Source organism: Labrus mixtus, chromosome 15 (assembly GCF_963584025.1).
Source record: "Labrus mixtus chromosome 15, fLabMix1.1, whole genome shotgun sequence".
Taxonomy (NCBI): Eukaryota; Metazoa; Chordata; class Actinopteri; order Labriformes; family Labridae; genus Labrus; species Labrus mixtus.
The window spans coordinates 22,602,960-22,622,807 of NC_083626.1; the positions used below are offsets into that span (position 1 = coordinate 22,602,960).

The 19,848-nt window shown below is 41.3% G+C and overlaps 1 protein-coding gene across 7 annotated transcripts in view; it reads right to left on the minus strand.

Annotated features, from left to right (window-relative positions):
• Nucleotides 1-19,848, minus strand: part of LOC132989818 (segment polarity protein dishevelled homolog DVL-1-like) — a 31,981-nt gene that overhangs the window by 3,503 nt on the left and 8,630 nt on the right. For 2 of the 7 annotated variants that reach the window (XR_009675943.1, XM_061057692.1), the window contains exons 3-15: nt 16,679-16,800; nt 13,598-13,716; nt 8,273-8,411; nt 7,082-7,175; nt 6,873-6,942; nt 6,240-6,379; nt 5,649-5,725; nt 4,039-4,106; nt 3,790-3,921; nt 3,571-3,705; nt 2,791-2,958; nt 2,437-2,652; nt 2,123-2,172 (exon numbers count right to left, since the gene is read on the minus strand). Coding sequence is in view for 6 of the 7 variants with exons in the window: in XM_061057692.1 (XP_060913675.1) it covers nt 2,162-2,172; nt 2,437-2,652; nt 2,791-2,958; nt 3,571-3,705; nt 3,790-3,921; nt 4,039-4,106; nt 5,649-5,725; nt 6,240-6,379; nt 6,873-6,942; nt 7,082-7,175; nt 8,273-8,411; nt 13,598-13,716; nt 16,679-16,800 (1,491 nt within the window). In the remaining variant the exon portion in view is untranslated. Of the gene's footprint in view, nt 1-2,122; nt 2,173-2,436; nt 2,653-2,790; nt 2,959-3,570; nt 3,922-4,038; nt 4,107-5,648; nt 5,726-6,239; nt 6,380-6,872; nt 6,943-7,081; nt 7,176-8,272; nt 8,412-9,413; nt 9,834-13,597; nt 13,717-16,678; nt 16,801-19,848 lie in introns of those variants that run through there. The other 5 variants (XM_061057689.1, XM_061057693.1, XM_061057690.1 and 2 more) reach the window with 4 other exon arrangements.

Here is a 19,848-nt window from a genome sequence, read left to right on the forward strand (position 1 = left end):
TGGCAAACAAACAAACAAGCAGGCAGACCACAGACTGAAGAAAAGAAGTAGATGTAGCTCCTGTGACTTCAACTTGTGTCTACAGCCTCAAACATTTTGGAAGTGGACATTGATTCCTTTGGAGTAACATGTGACTTTATAGTCATTATAATCAATTTGACTCTTCATGGGACCATCATTTAGAGACATAAACATCAAACTGTGTTGAAAAAGAACAGATACGAATGTTTGAGAAGATAAACTCATTAGGAAAATGTACACTGAGGTATCAAATCAACTGAGCAGAAGGCCAGTCCCCTCACTGGATCATTACTGTTTGACTCCATTTTTACTCTCTATTGTAAAGACTTTAAATTTACTTTAGTATCACCACATCGACTTTACTTTTAGAATGAAGAGGCTACATCCACTTCTTATATACAGTCTGAGACAGACACATCGTTGCCCAGAAACACTTGTTTGGAAGCTGCAAAGAAACAAAACGACAAACTGAGTTCCTATAAAATATATCCTAAACCTACTAATGCAATCCCTCTCCTTCTCCCTTCTGTTTAAAAACTGTAGAGAACCAAACTGATAGCATGACAACCGTCTGAAAGCAAGACATGGCAATGTCTGGATGAATGACTCAGAACAATGAAAATCAGACTGATAGATGGTAACGTGAAACTTACCATTATCTGTCTGGACTGACTGGTTTTGAAATGTTTCGCTACAGACACGCTGTCACAGCCACCCACTTAAACAGCATGTACCGTACAAAGCCCCCTGCTTCTCCACTCTCTATGCAGGATACAATAACCATGCAGCAGTGACACAAAGCACAAGCACGTTCTGATTCAAGATGAAAACAAAAGATCAATTGAGAGCTGATGAAGAGGGATGGACTCTGTGTTGTTTGTTTTCCATTAGAGCTGTTCCGATACTGATTCCAGTTTCAGGAATGCCTCTGATACGGCCTTAAAGTACGCTGTTGAAAAGTCAGCGCACCAATCCGATACAAGAATTTTTTTTGCCCCACAAAAATCTTCCTGCTTCCTCATCTGTAACATAGTGGCTTACACAGCAATAAAAAAAATGGCTGCCACTGACAACTAGTGTTTGAGAGCAGAAAAGAGAAACATGGCTCTTTTAGCAAAGAGAGCAATGTTAGTCACTGCTAGCTTAAATTCAGGAATCTGAATCACACATTTAAATTAGGGCTGTCACACAAAATTGTTGCAATCACGCATTTTTAATTGCATGTCAGAAATGTATTTCTTTCACATTTAAATGTTTTTATTTGTTAGGCTTTCATTTTGAATTTTTGTAAAGTCTTATGTTGAGACTACTTTACTTAGTTTGAATTCAAACATGCTTTTATTTTGAAATCAGGAAAAAGCTTTCTGCTAGATAGAAGGTTACGACATTAACTTAACTACAGACAAGGTAACTCATTACAGATCGAAAATGAAAACAGCAAACAGGAAGGGTGAAAAGGTGTTGGATGTCATAAGGTGGATTTTACTTTTGACTCATCAACTGAGCTAGGAGTTTTTTTTTTAATGAAATGAGTCATTCAAAGATTCAGCTGAATCTTTGAATGAGGCTCATCCACTGTGTGGCTTAAAGGGACCAAATAGCATGTGATTTAAAGAAAACTAATCATTCATTTCAGACCTTAATTAATAGTGACAGCCCTAATTCTAATGACTGATGTCAATTTTAAAGTTAGGTTACCTTAAATGGTAAAAAAACTCAAAATCAAAGGGTTCAAATAAAGACCGTTTAGTGGGACACAGGACATCAGGAGCTGTGTGCCAAGCTACTGCTAACATTATCATAGGCTCTTCATAGGTAATCACTTAAGTTAAGGCAGGGATGTGAGTTCATTGTGCCGAGCCAGGTCATACAGCGGTATGTTCAATAATACAAAATAAAATTCATATTTTTTTAACGCACTGTCAGAGGGGGAGGGGGGCTCTGTAACAGACTTCACCAGTCGAAGAATCTGTCAAGTCTGCGTATCTGGATTGGTATTATGAAGGAAAGTGGTATCAGAACATCTCTAGTTTCAAGCAGGTGATTTGTCATCACGTGGTTGATCTGGTTTGATCTGGTTTGATTCTGTTTGTGTACACACCCAGTACTGCAGAGCTGTCCGCTGCATGACTCAAGATGCTCATGATTGACCTTGACAATACAGGACGAGTTTTAGAATACACATATTCAGCAGTAAAAAAATGCAATCCAATGTCAACTTCCTGCCCAGTGAGCCAGAGGAGCTAACATTAGCTAGAGTCATTATATGAGTCAGACATGTTACAGTAATACTGACGTCATATGTCAGGAATATTTAGATTAGGGGTAAAGTCATGTTGCACGTTGAGTCACATTATCACATGAATTAATAAAATGCTGACGGAGAACTCAGAGGCTTATACTCTCATCGCTCACCCTCGCTGTGCTGGCTGCCTGCGCTCCCACTGTGGAAACTGTGGCACGGGTCTGAGTATCCTGGAGGGAAACTGGGGGGAGCCGAGGGAAAGGGAGGGTAGGGGAATGGCTGCCCGCCCAGGGGCCAGGGGTTGGTGGTTGGAGGAAGTGGAGCCAGAGTGTCCTGCTCAGAACCTCCGCCGCTGGATCCCTCATTTAAATTGAGTGATGCCATGTCTTATTTGAGAGAAAACAGAACCAGAGAGGGGGAAAAAAGAATTAGTACAATCCCTCTATTCATAAACAAAAAAAAAAAAAAAAAAATCACACACACATGGAGTTGCATTTTTGATACGCTAAGAGAAGTGGATGTACTTTGGCAGAGGTCCCCGAACGTGTAGTAGCACTGCTCGGAGAAAGTGATCTTGTTGACGGTGTGTCTCAGGTAACCGTGTTTCAGGAGACTGCTCGCATACTTCCTCGCATCCCGACGGTCTTTGAATCCTTCTACTCGGGAGTAGAGCCAGTCCACCACGTCAGCACCTGACACAGCAAAACACACACAAACACACACACACACTCAGACACACACAGACATGTAGGCTCCATCTCTAATGTGTTGAGCAGATGCTAAAAGAACTGATTATATGTGTCACAAACCCCGTTGCTGCGTGCAGACAAACAGCACAACGTTGCTGGAGTTCATCCCAAAAAGTAAGAGTGATACTTCTCAGGCGTCAAACTTTAAAGTTTGCAAACTCTAAATCTCAGAAATCTGCCTCGAATGAATATTTAATGGACTTTAGAAGAGCTAGTTTGGGATGACAGACTGAATAATTTAACATTTCCTGTTGCAACTATCATTTTTTTTTTTAATTCAAATATGCAATATTTAGCAAATAGCATCGAAAGACACAGATTTTTTTCTTCTTCATAGGGTGTTTATTTTCAAAACATACCTTCATATTTTTACTAAGAAGCAGCTGTATAATTCCAAGCAGTGAAATAACCCACAGGTCTGAGTCATTCTCCCACGTGCATGCACTTTATTGTAATACACTACTTTAAAAAAAAAAAACCTCCAACTCTTGTGTCTGAATGAAACAAAGTTTTGCTTTTAGTTTGTTTGAGCCCACACAGCTCAGCTCTTCTCACCAATGACTGCGTTAGAGATGGTGATCTTCAACCACATCCTGTCTCGGATCTCCAGGCCAGAGTCAGGCAGCTGCATCACCTTGACGATGGTGGCCATGTCCGTTTTACTGGCAGATAGAGGCAAGTCATCGAACTCTGCGGGGAGAGAGGAGAGCGTGAGAAAACACTGACCAACGCAACGTTCTATTTGTTTAAATGTCATAAGGTGATCATATTTACCACAGTAGGGATGTTTCATAGCGTGTGATGGAGGTGGAGTTTGGTGGTTTTTACCGTAGTGAGGGTAAGGTCCTGTCAGGGCGGTTGTGTGGGAGATCCAGGCTGCAGGGTCAATGGGTCTCACCGGCTCAGCTGAAGGAAGATACAGTTCAAACATTTACTGCTTCAAATGGAAATGAGTTTGATTTGGTAAATGAAAGTTAGATACGTCTGTATGTGATTCAAACAGAAGACTGTAGTCTGTCCTACCGCGCGGGATGGTGAAGTAGCTTCGTGGAGACGGGTCCCAACATTTGGCAACAGTAAGACTAATAGGACTGTTCAAGAAGAAAGAAGGAAATGGATTTGTTGATCAGTTTGTCAAATTTACAATTAACATTTATTACTTAATACAATTATACAAGTCAGCACAAGTGACTTCAACAGACCAAAAGATAATATGAAGAAGAAGAAGATATACTTTATTAATTTAATTACATTTTACACTCTCTTGTTGAACATGCATTTAATTTAATAAATATTCATTATTGAGCTGTGGAAAAGGGGAAGGATTAAATAAGTTTTATACTTCTTCCTACTCCTTTTCAGGCATATCAATTGAATATATGTAATTTTCTTTTTCTTTTTCTTTTTTTGTGAAATAATTTGAACATTGTTTTTTGTTTATTGTATTTTCGTGCTCTTCATTTTGTTTTGTATTTTTCATATGTTTGATTTTATTTGATATGTCTGAAATAAATGTAATCAATCAATCAATCAATGCCACACACACGTAGGCTGAACTACACAAACAGGATCCTATAGACATGCAATGATAGAGAGAAGTCAGAGTGAGGGGGCTGTCCACAGCGAGCGACCCTGAGCTGGTAGGGGTTCTGTGCTTTGCTCAAGGGCACCTCAGCAGTGCTCAGGAGCTGAAATGGCACCTCTCCAGCTACCAGACCAATTTTCAGACTTGGTCAGCACCATGACTTGAAACTAAACGAGGTCGCTACAGAAAGAGCTACTGCCGCCTAAATATGGATATTAACACTAGAGACTATGAGCGTGTACATCGATATGTGTTCTGAATGATGCAGGAGACGAGTGAGGGCAGACTGCATGGAGACAAGTCATATTTTAAACCACAGCTTTTTTCCCCCCCTATCATCGTCTGAAAGTCATTACCCCAGAGGGAAACCTTCACTTGATTTATTTTATTAGTTTAAGTTTGAAGTTGGTTTCATTTTCAGTTAAAAGCAAAAAAAAGTACCACTGTATAAAAACTTGACAAACTGCATTTACACTCTAGATTGCTCAAATAAACTAAATAAAAAAATATTTTCTGAACTTTTGTTCAGTATCAGCTGATCATCTGAACAATACAACTTGTACAAAGAAGTAATGAAGCCTCTACTAAACTAAATATGCAAGCATGATCTATCCAACTTCCTCCTGACCTCTGGTGACCTCACGGATGAAAAACACCAGCTATTGAACTGTGAAGTATGTATCTCTCTACATTTTCATTTGCAGCTCTGCTTTAATAAACTATTTTCACTAACGGTTTACTTGGCCCCTTTAAATCAATACTTATTTCCACACAACATATTGCAGTTATGTGCTGTGTCAGTCCCAGTCCCCCCCCCCCCCACTGAAGAAAAGGAAAGTAGCTGATACTTTCTGGGAAAGTCATGCTTCAAGCAAGGGGACGAAAGTTTCAAAAAGTGATCCAATCTGGCGACAAACATTTTTCAAACTTTTTTCAGCAACTGTGATTTAACTGTCAGGATTTTTGCTTGTGTTTAAAGTCGTGATTTTTCTCAACAGGCTTTCCACTAATCACAGTCATCAGTCGTTTGCGTTCAGTTTGTAATTACCCCGTTTTGGAAACAATCTCTCGGAGGATCCTCACGGCGTCATCATTGCTCATGTTCTCAAAGTTGACGTCATTCACCTGGTGTACAGACAACAAAAAAACACAATTATATCCCTTCATATCAAAATACAATACACAATAACAGAATGTGTTTCATTGCTAAAATGTTTTTTTGAAGCTCAGCAGAGACCTGAACTGTGTTTACGCACTAATCCCTGCAGGGCTCTCTAGCCTTCAGATGCCTGCAAATCCTAAGCTGCTCTGTATGTGAAACAGTCATAATAAGACATGTATGATGAATATTGGAGGAAAACAAGCTGTAGTCACACATTGTGTGTTTCACAGTTGGTGTAGCTGAACAGATGTGTTGCACAGAGATCAAAAGAAAGTCACTGACAGGAAGGAAAAGGAGAGGCAGAATGACTACTCCAAAAGAGCACGGTGACGGATGTGAAAACGACTTTGTGGTTATTATTAGGCTCAGATAAGAAACCCACTCATTTGTCACATTAAGCTCTCACACTGTACACACAGCAGCATGACAGGCGGTTTCACTGAAAAAAAAAAAAAACAGAAGTATCTGTTGGTGTACCTGGAGGAGCATGTCTCCAGGCTCTATCCTTCCATCAGCAGCCACAGCTCCGCCTTTCATGATGGAGCCGATGTAAATACCGCCATCTCCCCGGTCATTACTCTGACCGACAATACTGATCCCCAAAAAGTTGTATTTTTCTGTCGGGGAGAAAACAGGGAAGAAGTACGAGAACTTGATCAGGTCTGAGAAGCATTCTTATCATCAACATGTGCATTCAGACTCGTATATCTAAATCCACGGTAAGTTAAATTGTAGTTAATATTACTCCTGAAAATGTACTTTAAATGTTCAGAGTGGGCTATATCTGTGAACTTAAACGGCTGAATTTTCCACTCTGAAATTACCAGTTTTTCCTGTCAGCCCTCAAGTAAAAATAAAAATGATTCAAGGCGAGCTGATATGTGAACACAGAAGGAAATATTAAATAAATATTGAGGAAGCAAGTTTAAGAAATATCAGGCAACTGGCCACAACTGGTGCAATCTTAGTGGACGTAGTGAAACTCCTTCTTTATGATTTCTCCTGAGCAAACACACCGCCGACAGGGAAAACTTCACACTGTGAGGTGTGTGTGGAATTATTATTATTATTTTTTTGCATGTGTGAAAGAAGCTTTAGTGTCCGGTTTACCCATGTTGAGTGTGACAGTGATGATGTTGAGGCTCATGGTGGAGTCTGTGATACTGCTGAAGGATGACGACTGCAAAGGCAAGAGAAGAATACAATAGTAATTAAAGTGGCGTAAAGTCTATATCATGCAGTCCTCCCATCAGTTTCTATTTCCCAGAGTCAATTTCAATTCAAGCAGAGACATTGATGTGTCTTATACATATACTCACCCGGTCTATTTTAGCCACTTTGTGCCTCCGTCGGCGGCGTTTGTGTCTGCGCATGAGCTGTGAGGAAGAACTCTGTTCTGTGGAGCTACTGAGCCTGAAACACACAAAGAGAGAGAGAGGCGTAAAGAAAGGAGGAATACAGAGACGGTTGAAGAAAGAGAGGGGAGGAGCAGAGTTATGGAATAGTTCAGAGTTAAGGATGTAAAGCCCATTTTTTTTTTCTGTAGACAAAAGACAACACCCTGGAAAAATACAAACGTACTTGACATTAAAATAAATCAAATAGATTAACTCCTTGTAATCAGACATTTAGATTGCTCTTCAGCCTATTTTCTGTAGCATGGATAGCTGTAAGTTGCTGCATGGGCCTTGGATGAAGCTGACATAGAACAAGCAGACATACTCTGAATTTTTTAACTGGCATTTTACTGACTATGACTCACTGTGGTAGCTGTTTTGATTTACATCTAGTCACAGCTGGAGGTTCTGGTGAATCAGCCAACAGCTAGCTGTGTTATGTAATTGTTGATTAAAAATATTAATCTGTAACTAACCAAGTAATTTATCACGCAAAACGTCCAAAGACCCTGCTTATTTCATCTTAACATCTATGTGTGAGAGTGATGTGTTTTTAACATAGACTGTATACACATGGACGTAGTCACTGTGAAGTCACCCATTGGTTTCAAAAGAGGAGTTATGAGGAACACAATGATGGTCGCAAATTTGGAAATTCTGACTACTTAACTTTCAATCAATCTAAAAAAAGGCAAAGAAGTGGAAGTGGAGGTAAAGGTGACGCCTGCTGGGCTACATCCCTAATCATGCACATTAGTTACTTTTAGGCTAAATGAAATCAAACCGGGCGAGTTAAAAAAAAAAAACCAGTGCCCACCCAGTGTGTAAGTGAGCAATAGCACATTTTAATAATGGATCTAATTCTAAGTAATGGATTCTGTGGTTTATACAGTCAGCCTCAAGTGGACAATCTGGGAATTGCAGTTTTTTTTGCACTTCTGCATTTGCTTTATTTTTCAACATCAGAGGTTGCACATTAAACTGTGCACTAATTATAATGAAACAGCATTTTCTTTTGAATGAATACCTCACACAGTATCAAAGAACAAAACAAACATACATGAGCTTTACTACAAGGTAAACTGCACTTTGATGTGAGGTAGTGAATGGTACCTGCTTGCATCTTCGTCTTCCTCACTGTCAACAAATGAGCTTGACTCCAGCTCGCTGCTCATTACCGAGGCACTGTCGTAACCCATGGCCGAGTCTCTGGCGGTGCGCTCTGATTTGGAGTGACCGTTGATGCGAGGGACTGTAGAGGGAGAGAGAGAGGGAGAGAGAGAGAGAGAGAGAGCAGCAGTGAGTCAGACAGGAGGTCACACTGATCATCGTGGGGTCAGATCAGAATGAGAGGGAACGACCGGGAGGGGAGGAGAGTCAGAGTTAGTGAGAGCGGCAGAACTAGAAAAATATTGTCCTTATGGGAGAAACAGAGGAGACACTAAAGACGAGCTATTTTCTGATATCTCTGGGGGAGGATGGAGATGTATTGGACATGTGAATATAAAAGCAGATATCATGTTTCAGTCAGACCTTACAAGAGAGCGAATGGAAAAATAAATACATCAACAATTATTCAATTTGGCTCACACTTTGAGCTTGTTAGTTTAAATATCTACATTTTTAAATCAACATTCATGTCTGAAGAACATTAAACTGAAGTGACTCAGGTGATCAAGGCATACTGTATGTGTCTGATGCAGCAGATTGTTTTAATAACACACTTCCATTGCAATATGAATGTGACATCAAAAAGAAAGTAAATATGTGATTGGCTGGTCAGTTTCTAATCAGTAATCTGATTTGATTGGTCAAATTGGTTTGGTTTAAGAGGCTGAATGTGAGATTTGTCATCAGACGAATTTTAACATTGAACAAGAAAAATTAAAAACATTTTTGTTCCCTATATAAACACTACAAAATGTTTTTAATACCGCTTTGGTAAATATATTTAAGCCATGATGGTAAGACAATCATTAGCACAACCTGAAATTCCTAATTTCTTCTTCATTCAGACATAAGGTTGCACATACAGGATGAACTGAATAAAATAATGTGTTGAGTCAAAGTTGAATTTTTTACGTCTGTTATGTTTAATTCTGAGTTGATCCAACACTTTCCTTTTTTTCAGTGTATTAATAATTATACAAAGCTGATCATTATTAAAGGGGATTTATTTTTGTTAAAGTGCCTTACTGTACAAAGCTATATCATTTCCCAGGTGTACAACCGCTCAGTCTGTTTCCATACGTACACTGCCAGAGAGGCGGAGCTGTCTCAGGGTGACAGCGGATTGGCTGGAAAGGTCTCATAAGGCGAAGAGGGCGTGGCAGCCAGCGTATTCGCCGGGAGCGAGTAAAACATTCCAGCAATGTGGTTGTTCCCATCACTAGCTCCGCCCACTGAGTGCTTTTATGAAAGCTGAGCTGCGGCACAGAGGCACTCAATCAGCAGAGGGACCTGACATCCACAGTCACTCAGACATATTTGCTCCCACGCTCAAGTGACGGCCCCGCCAGAGGAAACAAAAAAAAAAAAAAAAACACACAATCATGCAGGTTATCCGAGCCAGATCGAAACGTGTGTGTTTATGCTCTGCTCCGTCTGTGCTAAAGCCAGCTTGAGCTCCAGACGCTTTCTGCACATGGGCTGGCTGCTGACAGGCTTCGCAGCTTATCTACAATGGAGGCAGTGACAGAAACAGGGCATAAGAAGTCTGTGCTCAGACACAAAGAAGAAACCAGATGATCACGTTTTCACTAAATCTGTGAAACTTTGGTCAGAATGTTACCATGACCTCAGAAGTTGTAAACTCTGAAGCATAAAGCTCGCTATAAGAGATCATCTATTTCTAAATATTTATGAACTATTATATAAAATAAAATAAATCACATGTCAATGAAGTCAGTGAGTAGCTATACAGATCACTACTTTCTCTTCTGGTGGGTCAAAATCACCACATCAAACCTCACAACAGGTCAAATTAAATTCACTCACAAACTTCCCATATTTACTCAGAATGACAGAAACAAAAACACCTGCACAAAGCTAACCACGATATCCAATCACACGTTTCATAAAACGTATTGAAAATGTCATAAATCATCAAAAGAACAAATCTCTCACCGCAGCCCACAGAGTGTCCTCGTCCAAACGCACAGACAATCTGAACTGAGAGTCAGGACAAAGTATCGTCCTCCCTCCCTCCCTCCCTCCCTCCCTCCCTCCCTGCCTCTCTCTCTCTCCCACCGCACGCAACTATAGAATGACTGCTAATCTGTCTCCAACCAATCAGATGAGTGAGTTCTCCGAAAACAGAGGATTTGAGCTGATGTTGCTGCTGTGTGTGCTCGCACATCTCTGCCTCAGGTGAAAGCAGCATCAGGTTATTAAAAGCCCGAATGCTTTTAGCGGCTTTCCATCACCAAAATAAAGACATGTTGAAGTCACTTCTGATGATTTTCAGCAGATGTTTTTTTTAGTGCTTTGTGTTAATACTTTAATACAAGCATAAGTGCTTTGGCTTAACCGTGTCTTCTTTGGCCCCGACCTTGGACAGCGTCACGCTTAATGCAATGACATTTATTTATCTCCCTTTTATAGGACGTATTAAATGTTTTCTGATTCAGCAGGATATGAAAAAGGTTCTATTAACTGAGATATCTACATCATTCAATCAAAGTTTATGGTAACTTTTTTTTCATGTAGATACTGGCACTGCTTCTGACGTTATCACACTGATCAACAACTTTTTTCTTTGATGCATCAGACTGATTTGATTACCCACAATTCATTGCAATACAAAAGTAACATTTACAATAACGTATATATTAAATGACTGGCTGGTTAGTTTGTTAAATAAAAAAAAAGGGTCAACGTTTGCGGTGTGATTTTGGAAGCATCGGTGATGTTGGAAATCTTGTCTCACAAAAAGGTTTAGCTGCCGAACACCTCAGGGCCTTCAATGAAACCATATCCTATAATTCCATCCTCGAAATGTTGCTTCATTCAACCTTTCACTCTCAAACGCTGCAGAACACACAGAAAAAAAAAGAAGGGATCTGTTTCCCACTTAAAGTCGTCTCTGTAAAACAGGCAGCATTCACACTGAGACGAATCACTCGGAGCGTGTGTATAAGGTGACAGGGGGGATTCCTGCTGCTGATGCTGCAGGCTGCAAGGTAAAGAGGCGGGGCTTCTGGTGGCTCCTCCTTTGATTATGTCTATACATCCGGATCATGTGACCGAGAGAGAGCAACCACTGAGCCAACACAGGCAAATTGAATGACACTGTACGAGGTCCTTTATGAGCAATGAAACTGCTGGTAAACTAAGAGTGATCCACCCAATTCCCCCGATGGTTTCACTTAATTAGAGCTAACAAGCTACAAGGGGGGGAGACATAGAGTGCATATGTGTGTGTGTGTGTGCGTGTGTGTGTGTGTGTGTGTGTGTGCATGTGTGTGTGTGTGTGTGAGAGAGAGAGAAAGAGGGGAAGGGTAGACATTATGATTGTGAGGTAATTCTGCTTCATCTGTCTCCTGTATGGTGGATTCTTATTTTTTACTGGGGAAAGTAAACACACAGAGGAAGATGGAGGACAGTTGTAAAGTTCATCAGGCTCGAGATATTTCCGCATCACCCACAAAACAACAGATGTGCAGTTGGCAGCAAGCAGCAGAGGATCTGACACGACAAGCGCTGACAATATCTCCTCGGCCAAGACGAAAAACAGAAAAGCTTCAGAAGGACGAGTTCATCCATTAAAAATGATTACGTACATCACCCTGCTGGGAAACATTTGATATCTGTTTCCGGCTCTTCCTTCAATTTGAAGGCGTATTTTTTGATAGTAATTGCTAAATTAGTCTTGAGTACAGGAAAGCAAGAGACAGCTTGCTGTGAGGAGACAGGGGATGGAGAGACAGTGAGAGAAAGAACATCTGGAGTTTCTGTGAGTTGAAATGAAAGCAGGCAGAGAGCAGACGCAGGATGTCTACACCGTATGAGGAAAACCTGCGTGAGGGATATTATTTTATACATAATGATGACAATAAGAGGCGTGATTTAAAAAAAAACTAATATTGATGGCTGGATATTACCAGTGGCTTTATCTTCCTGTATGTTATACTTAGGTCAGTAAAATCTCATCCCTCCAAATATCAGTGGTGTTTTTTTTCCCCACATCTTCATCCAACCTATTTCTCTCACTTTTCGCTTCAATACTTCAGACATTGTGATACTTAAACCACAAAAATCTCTGTCTCAGGTCTTCCTAGACGCACTATCAAACCCTTTCAGAAGTTCCAAAACGCATCAGCACGACTGGTCTTCAACCCACACAGAAGAGCAACATGTTACTCCACTGTTCATCTCCCTCCACTGGCTCCCAGTTCTGCCAATGAAAGGTGAAGGTGAAGTCTCAAATAAGACTCTTCTCCTCTGTCGCCCCCCGGTGGTGGAACGAACTTCCAAACTCAATTCGATCTGCAGAGTCCCTTTGCACCTTTAAGAAAACGCTAAAGACCCAGCACTTTCCTGAATACCAACGCACTTAATGGTATTATTGATGAAGGTGGTTTTGTTTGATAATGGTGATTTTAGGATGGCTTGCTACGTCCAGACAAAATAAATTCTTCTCATTGGGCAGCAACAGCAGAAAAACACTGAGGAGGTTTTCTTAAAAATCTCAAGCATGTTTCTGCTGGTTACAGAGCACACCTTTTCCTGCAGCACCAGTATACCCAGTTTGTTTGTCATGGACAGTGCAGAAACGGCATGTTGCCTGGCTTGCTCTGATATCAAAATCTGAGCCTTTAAAGTAGAGCAGCTCTTCTGCAGGAGCTCAAAGAACATCGTCCTTCTCTTACCAAAGTGATTTTTTTTTTTTTAGAAACTGCTGTTATCAAAAGCCCAGACAATAAAAGCAGATGTGTTTGCGCTTGATAACAGCTTTTGAAAGCTTTTAAAACCAAGATCCTGACAGTTTCTTTTGCTGGTAGACTCTAAAGCTGAGGAAGAGTTTTCTTCTGATTTTCACAAAACACTCGTCTCTTCTGACAGCTTATAATCATCGGAGTGTGACCGCTGAGTGGAAAACAGCCTCTGACCATAAACCTGAGCCACACACAGGAAACAGAAGAAGGGGAAATATTGGACAAGGCAGTAAATTCTAGAAACGTTGACATACAGTGAACTTATTCACTTTCTCGCTCTTTTGAGAGTTGGGAAAACTCGTGCTTTGTGGTCTCATGTAGCTAAAGTTCAACATGTGATCCCCGAGGCTCTGTTTCTCAAGCATGTCTGCTGTCCATCCACCTTCTTTTTTCTTGTGAAGAGTACGGAAGTCAAGAGTTGAGTGAAATGTAATAAGTTTGGAAATGACAGGCTAATTGCATTCTGAGGGCCCATCTGTTCCTGGCTGATAATAATACTCACGCTCAGTTTCTCGGGCTCTCCTGCGTGCGCGCTCCCTCTCTCGCTCGCGGCGGTGGCTCAGGAGAGACTCGGTCCCCGTCTCGGTGTCCAGACCATCTCTGCTGCTCACCGCATTGGCGCTGCAATACACACATCGGAAAACTTCAGTCACTTCATCATAATGTGCAAAACACATGTCCCTCTCACTGAAACTCTATTACACCAATTCTCCAGCCTCCTTAACTCCTCAACACAAACTCCCCGGCTACAATCTACGTCTGTCTGTTATAATATCTGTTTGACTGCCAGTCAGCCCGAGGGGAATATGCAACTCACATTGTGACTATGTTTCAAATTCAATCCCTGCAGCCAAAATAGCAGTTTCATTGTTCTGCGGTATGTGATGTGCTTTTCGCTAAGTGTCATTAATGACCAGATACCCTGAGAGGGAGCCGATCCGGACAATACTGGCATTAATGAGACCTATTGAAAGCCCAGATGGTGCCTGCAGCGTGATCGGGAGAGAGACAGAGAGGGGAGGATGACAGATTGCATTAAAAAAAAAAAAAAAAAGCGAGAAGTGGTAGATCAGATCAGGTGTGCGCCGAGCAATGAGCTGGTCTGTGTACTTGAGGTCTGGGAGGAGGAGGAGGAGGAGGAGGAGGTGGAGGAGGAGGGGGGGAGGGGGGAGGGGTCTGGAGGTGCTGGAGGGCAGATTGTTATTCTGTCAGAGGGCTGGAGACGCTGTGGCCTCAGGGTGCAGGGTTAAGGGACTCACACAGCCAGCGGGCAGCAAAGAAACCTGAAGCTGGTGAGAACTCTGCTCAACAGTGTCAGGGGGTCTGTCTCACACACACACACACACACACACACACACACACACACACACACACTTAGACATGAGTGCAACATGTACCTCACACCTGCATAAACAATCACATGTGCATGGCTGCGCAATCAGGCGTTCGTGCATGCTGACAAGGTACACAAAAAGAATCACATTCATACATTCATATAAACACAAACATCACCCTGCAGTGCTTCTAAATCGAATACCTAATTGGACATGAGAGAATTTGTTATTCTCCAAGAGGGTGCGCTTTGCAGTTTTATACAAATCCTTTCAGACTAATATATATATAAAAAAATGAAAGCCACTGATTGCAGTTGTTTAATTCTAATTCTCTGTATCATTTCCCTATTAACTTGCTGTATATATTATTATTAAGTGTTTTATTGTAAATTGAATCTTTTTAGTTGGCTTTATTTTATTCTCAGTGTGTGAACTTTTTTATTGTTGAATTGATCTTGTATGCATGTGGCTTAATAGCAGAATTATAAAGTCACAGAGACGGACTCTGAAACAACAGAAACATGGGAAAGACAAAGAGGAAGGCGTACATTCTGACTATGACTGTGATATATCGCATTTAATATGACTCAAAATACAAATAAAATCAGCCTGTTTCATTTTACTGTTTACTGTGTTTTTAATTTACATTGATCGTGCACACGCTGACAGGACTCTGTGTTCACTCAGCGGGATAAAAGTGCTCGATGAGCCGTGCTTACACGCTTATGCTATGACGTGCTAATGGGTGCACCTGGGCCGCGCACAGGTCAATGCATGTGTGCAAATATGAGCGAGGATGCTTAGTTCGGATGCACGTCTACTGGCAGCGATTGCAGAGCAGAGTGATGATTGATGCGGTGCTGACTGCCTGCCTGTCAGGCTGTCGATGGCTGCTGACCGGGCGGGCGGCAGGTTTGCTGATCCGGAGGGAGATTATCTGAAGCGCTAGGCTGCAGCTGTGAACAAATGCCACCCCCCTTTCAACCCACCCCAATCCCCCCCCCCTAACGCCACCACCTTCCTCTCTGCTGCCAAGCGCCCCCCCCACTCGGGAAATGGAGATGGGTGCTTTTAATGTCCGTTAATCCGGATTACCAGGCAGAGGCACATCAGTTGTGTCCATTCTCAGCCCCAAAACACCTATTCTGTGAGCTCATCAAATAGAACCATTCACGCCAACAAACACACGCAGTGCATGAATAAAGCACAAAGACAAATGAAGTGGTAATAATATTCTCTCTATTTACACACAGAGGAAGAGGGAGGAAGACTGGATTCATTTCAGAAAGAGAGGAGGTTTGGCTGTAGGGAATTCAGCACGCTGTTTCTGAGAGAAAGGCCTCACTCAAAGAGGGTAGAGAGAAAGGGGACGTGAAGGAGGGGAGGAGGGGATGTGACGTTGGGTGAGGGGGGGGCCTGCACAGTGTCCTTTTGATCCACAAGGTGGCGGTAGTCGTAGTGAAAGTTGACCGGGGGAACAATAAAAACCCATCAGGACAGCTGACAGCCGAGCAGCGGGGAGCGGCCCATAGAGGGCAAAAGAGAGCTGAGATGTCAAACCCTGGATAAAGAGATACACTCAGACATGACAGATTGCATGTTCTCAATATAGAGCCTCGGCCATATTGCTCTCACGCTGTAATGGCAACAACCCTTGCCCCCACTGCCCCCGGCACTTACAGCTATATTTAGCACGGGACTCCTCGGCTACTGCAGTCAGATCTCTCATTTGCCAGTTTAAATTTAAGTCTTGGCTCAGGTAAACGGCTAAACAAAATACATTTCTGACCTTTGAATGCGTGCCTCGTGTGCCTTTATTACTCGAGTATGGACGAATGCTTCTTAGTGACTGCGCACAATGGGAGCCTCACTGAGTGCCAGTATTTGCCTGAAGATGTTTGTGCCGTGAAGGCTATTTCAAGAATCAGCGGCAGTGGCGGCGTACGCATCATGTTTACATAGACAAGCGGACTAACGCCTTACTCCACGGTTGAGTGGGCGGGAGGGAACATACACACAAGTGGGAAAACTACTCGCACCCATACATGTTGGAGCTTTAGCACATACTTCATGGCTTATTCACACTCAGGCGTATGGACCACCTACACCTCCCGCATGACAGATCTTTCCACTTTCTGATTCGCACATAGGTGAAATAAAGAGGTCACACAGGATTGTGCGCATGAATACATCTGCCTACACGTGTGTGAAATTGTGCATACATGACAGGCAGTAATCAGCCCACTTACTGGAAAGAGGGGGGGCGGGAGTCTCCGATGCCCCCTGTTCTCTCGAGGGGAGGGGGCAGCTCTGGGTGGCTCTCTGTGCACTGAGATCCTCCATCAGAGTGCGCGCTCTCTGCCAGGACCAACTGCGAGGAGGAAAAGACGGATAAAAGCAAAGCTTCAGCGTCATTCAGCTCCGAGAGGAACACACATTAGGATAAATGACTTTGTTGAATGACACACAGGGTCCCACTGCGAGGAGAGAGAAGATCAAAAACAACACGAGCAGACGAACACAAACAGGGATGAAGGCACCAGAGACACACATATCCTGTGTACAAATTCACATGGGGGAACGCTACAAAATAAGATGCTAAAAAGGACTACAAATGACTTGTGGCTGCGCGTAAACAACTTGAGAAACACAGCGAGCGGCGTAGAAACTTTCAACACCACTCTGAGGAACAAAGGATGATGTGCAGTGACCTGCAGATACCAACGCTCTCCTTTCATCTCACTCATTTGGCGACAGTGATGAACTTTCAACCAGGCAGCCGCGCAGGATAACGACTGTATGGGCTGTGATTGCTGGCTTTTGGAATCACTGGATGTCACTTTGGTGTCACATGTATTTTTTTTTTTGTTCCATTTCAAAGACTTCCAAGTATTTTTTTTCACTTCATTTTCCATCACCCTCTGTGTCAGTGTGCTGCGTCTGGTGTGTGTGCACAGACTGTCAGTGTGAAACACGTTGTGAACCAGCAGGTTTCACTCTACTCCTTGATGTCCAGTTAAACGAAAAAAAATGGCTTTTTAGATAAGAAGTACTAACTGACTGAGTTTGACAATATTATGAAGGAAAAATACCTCCTATGTTTAGGAATATAATATTCTGACTTCTCTCCACACACTGACTCACGATGAGATACAAGAGCCCTTTCTCCAACATGTTAGGGCGCCATATTACATGTGGATGGTTGATTAGTTTTATTTATTGATGCTGCTACGGAGGCAGTTTGAGTCAAATACAAATTTCCCAAAGGGGAAAAGTAAGCAGAGAGTATCCTATCGTCTCTTCCTGTCCTGTCCCCGTACCGTCTCAGACTGTCTCACATCCTCTCGCACCGTCTTGTATCATCTCATCATAACCAGCACCGTCTCGTCTTAACCCGCACCATAAGTATTTTCAATAAAATATATCTTAAAAGTCTGAATTTACTGTTATAGATAAGAAACATAATCTCACGTACACAAGCACTTCCCTCTCACTCAGCATGCTACCTGTCGGATGGAGGCCTTGGTGTAATGGTTGTGCTTTCACACCATTTGGATTCAGACAGATGAAGCTACAAGCTGGCTCTCTGCTACGCTCACATTAACTGGCTTCAAGTAAAATGCTTTATGGATTTATTTTGGATTCAGGGAGTTCATTTTTCAAATGCAGGTAGGTACTGTGTAAGACACGAATAATAGCATACTTCATTTAGTTTTTTATAAACTGTTCTTCATAGTGAACAATAAAATCACACATACCTAACCCTGACTCTATTTGTCTCGTATTGTGCAGGCCTATCTTTTTGTATTTGCTGCACAGATATAGACTGCTGCAGGGTTAGTAAATAATTGATTAAAACATTTAATTTCATAACACTGCTTCAGAAACTTTTTTTTTTTGTCTAAATCTAATGAAGACTTCTATTGTCAGACTGAGCCGAGTTATAACTCGTCAGATCAGAGCATCCTTACGTACTTTACATTTAAGTTGTCCAAAAAGTCCAAAAAACTGATTATTGATAAAGTTTCTCTAGACTTCTGCATTGTGAAAGTTCAAATACCGTTTAAAGAACTATGATAATTAGAAGTAAACTCAATCAGTGATTTAACCTGTGCAGAGAGAACCCTGAGATTTAGTCAATTATTTTTTTTCAATTTAAAAGTTTTTATAAAGTCTCTCTGCAAAACAGAGCAAACATTTAAATTACCTTCACATTTAGGTTTGTTTTTGAATGTGAGCATATTCAATCTCCTTTCAGTAAATATGCAGTCATGCTGCAGCTGAGATTTGTATGAAACCGCTGAGCAGAAAAAAAAAACAAGCAACTTCAGAGCTCAAGGAAATAGTGGTTAGTTTTTAATTCAAAGTTGTTCCCATATCAATACTTTTCAATCATAAGAAGTATTCAAAGCAGGAAACACACCTGGAATAAGACAACAGCACACGTCTGTTTATTTAGTTATAGGTCACTGATACATAGTTATGATTTTAAAATGTAGAATACTTTTTGAACAAACTAAATGTAAATGTTGAAACAATTTCATCAGCATATTTGTGAATCACTGAAACTAAAGGAGGTGCAACAAGAAAAATGTCTTCATGAATTCAATAAGTTTAAAGAAAGTTTGTGAACCACACTCAGTGTTTGGAGTTATTCTCTTCAGTTCATTCTTTTATTATAATTCAACGTGAAAATGTGTAAACCTTCATAAAAGAAATGTGGCGTTCATTTTTTTGTACTTTGTGTTTCTTTTCTACGTCTAATTGCTTTAAACTTGAATATAGTTGACACAGATGGTACAGCTTACAGAGAAAAGTGAAGTTAGATTCAATAAATGCTGCACGGTGCAATGAATCGCAATTTATTGTTATCGCAATATCAGTTTTTAAAATAAAATATATGACCAAAGTCTAAATAGAAACACTCCCCGCGCCTGTAGCCTAGTGGTTAGTGCGTGCACCCCATGTATGGAGGCTATACCGGACGACCCGGGTTCAAATCCGACCTCTGGCTCCTTTCCTGCATGTCACTCTCTCCTCTCTCTCTCTCTCTCTCTACTGTCCTATGTTTAAATAAGTATAAACATAATGCAATCGTATGAATGTATCACATTTAATATGAATTTTTCCTTTTGCCAAAAAGCAATCCTTTTCACTCATCATGTGTAAAGTTTAAATTACAGACCTGTGTTTAGGTCATGCTTTCACACTATTATGATACATGAAGCTCAAGCTATCTATCTGCTACCTTCAGATTATTTGGCTTCAAACTAAAAAAAAATTAATTTGGATTCAGCAGGGACACATTGCAAACACATGAAGATATACACACTGTGAGTTAAAGATAATACACACTCTGCAATGTTTTGTTCACACTGTGTATTGTTTTCACAATATTAAACAATGTAATGTCACATAG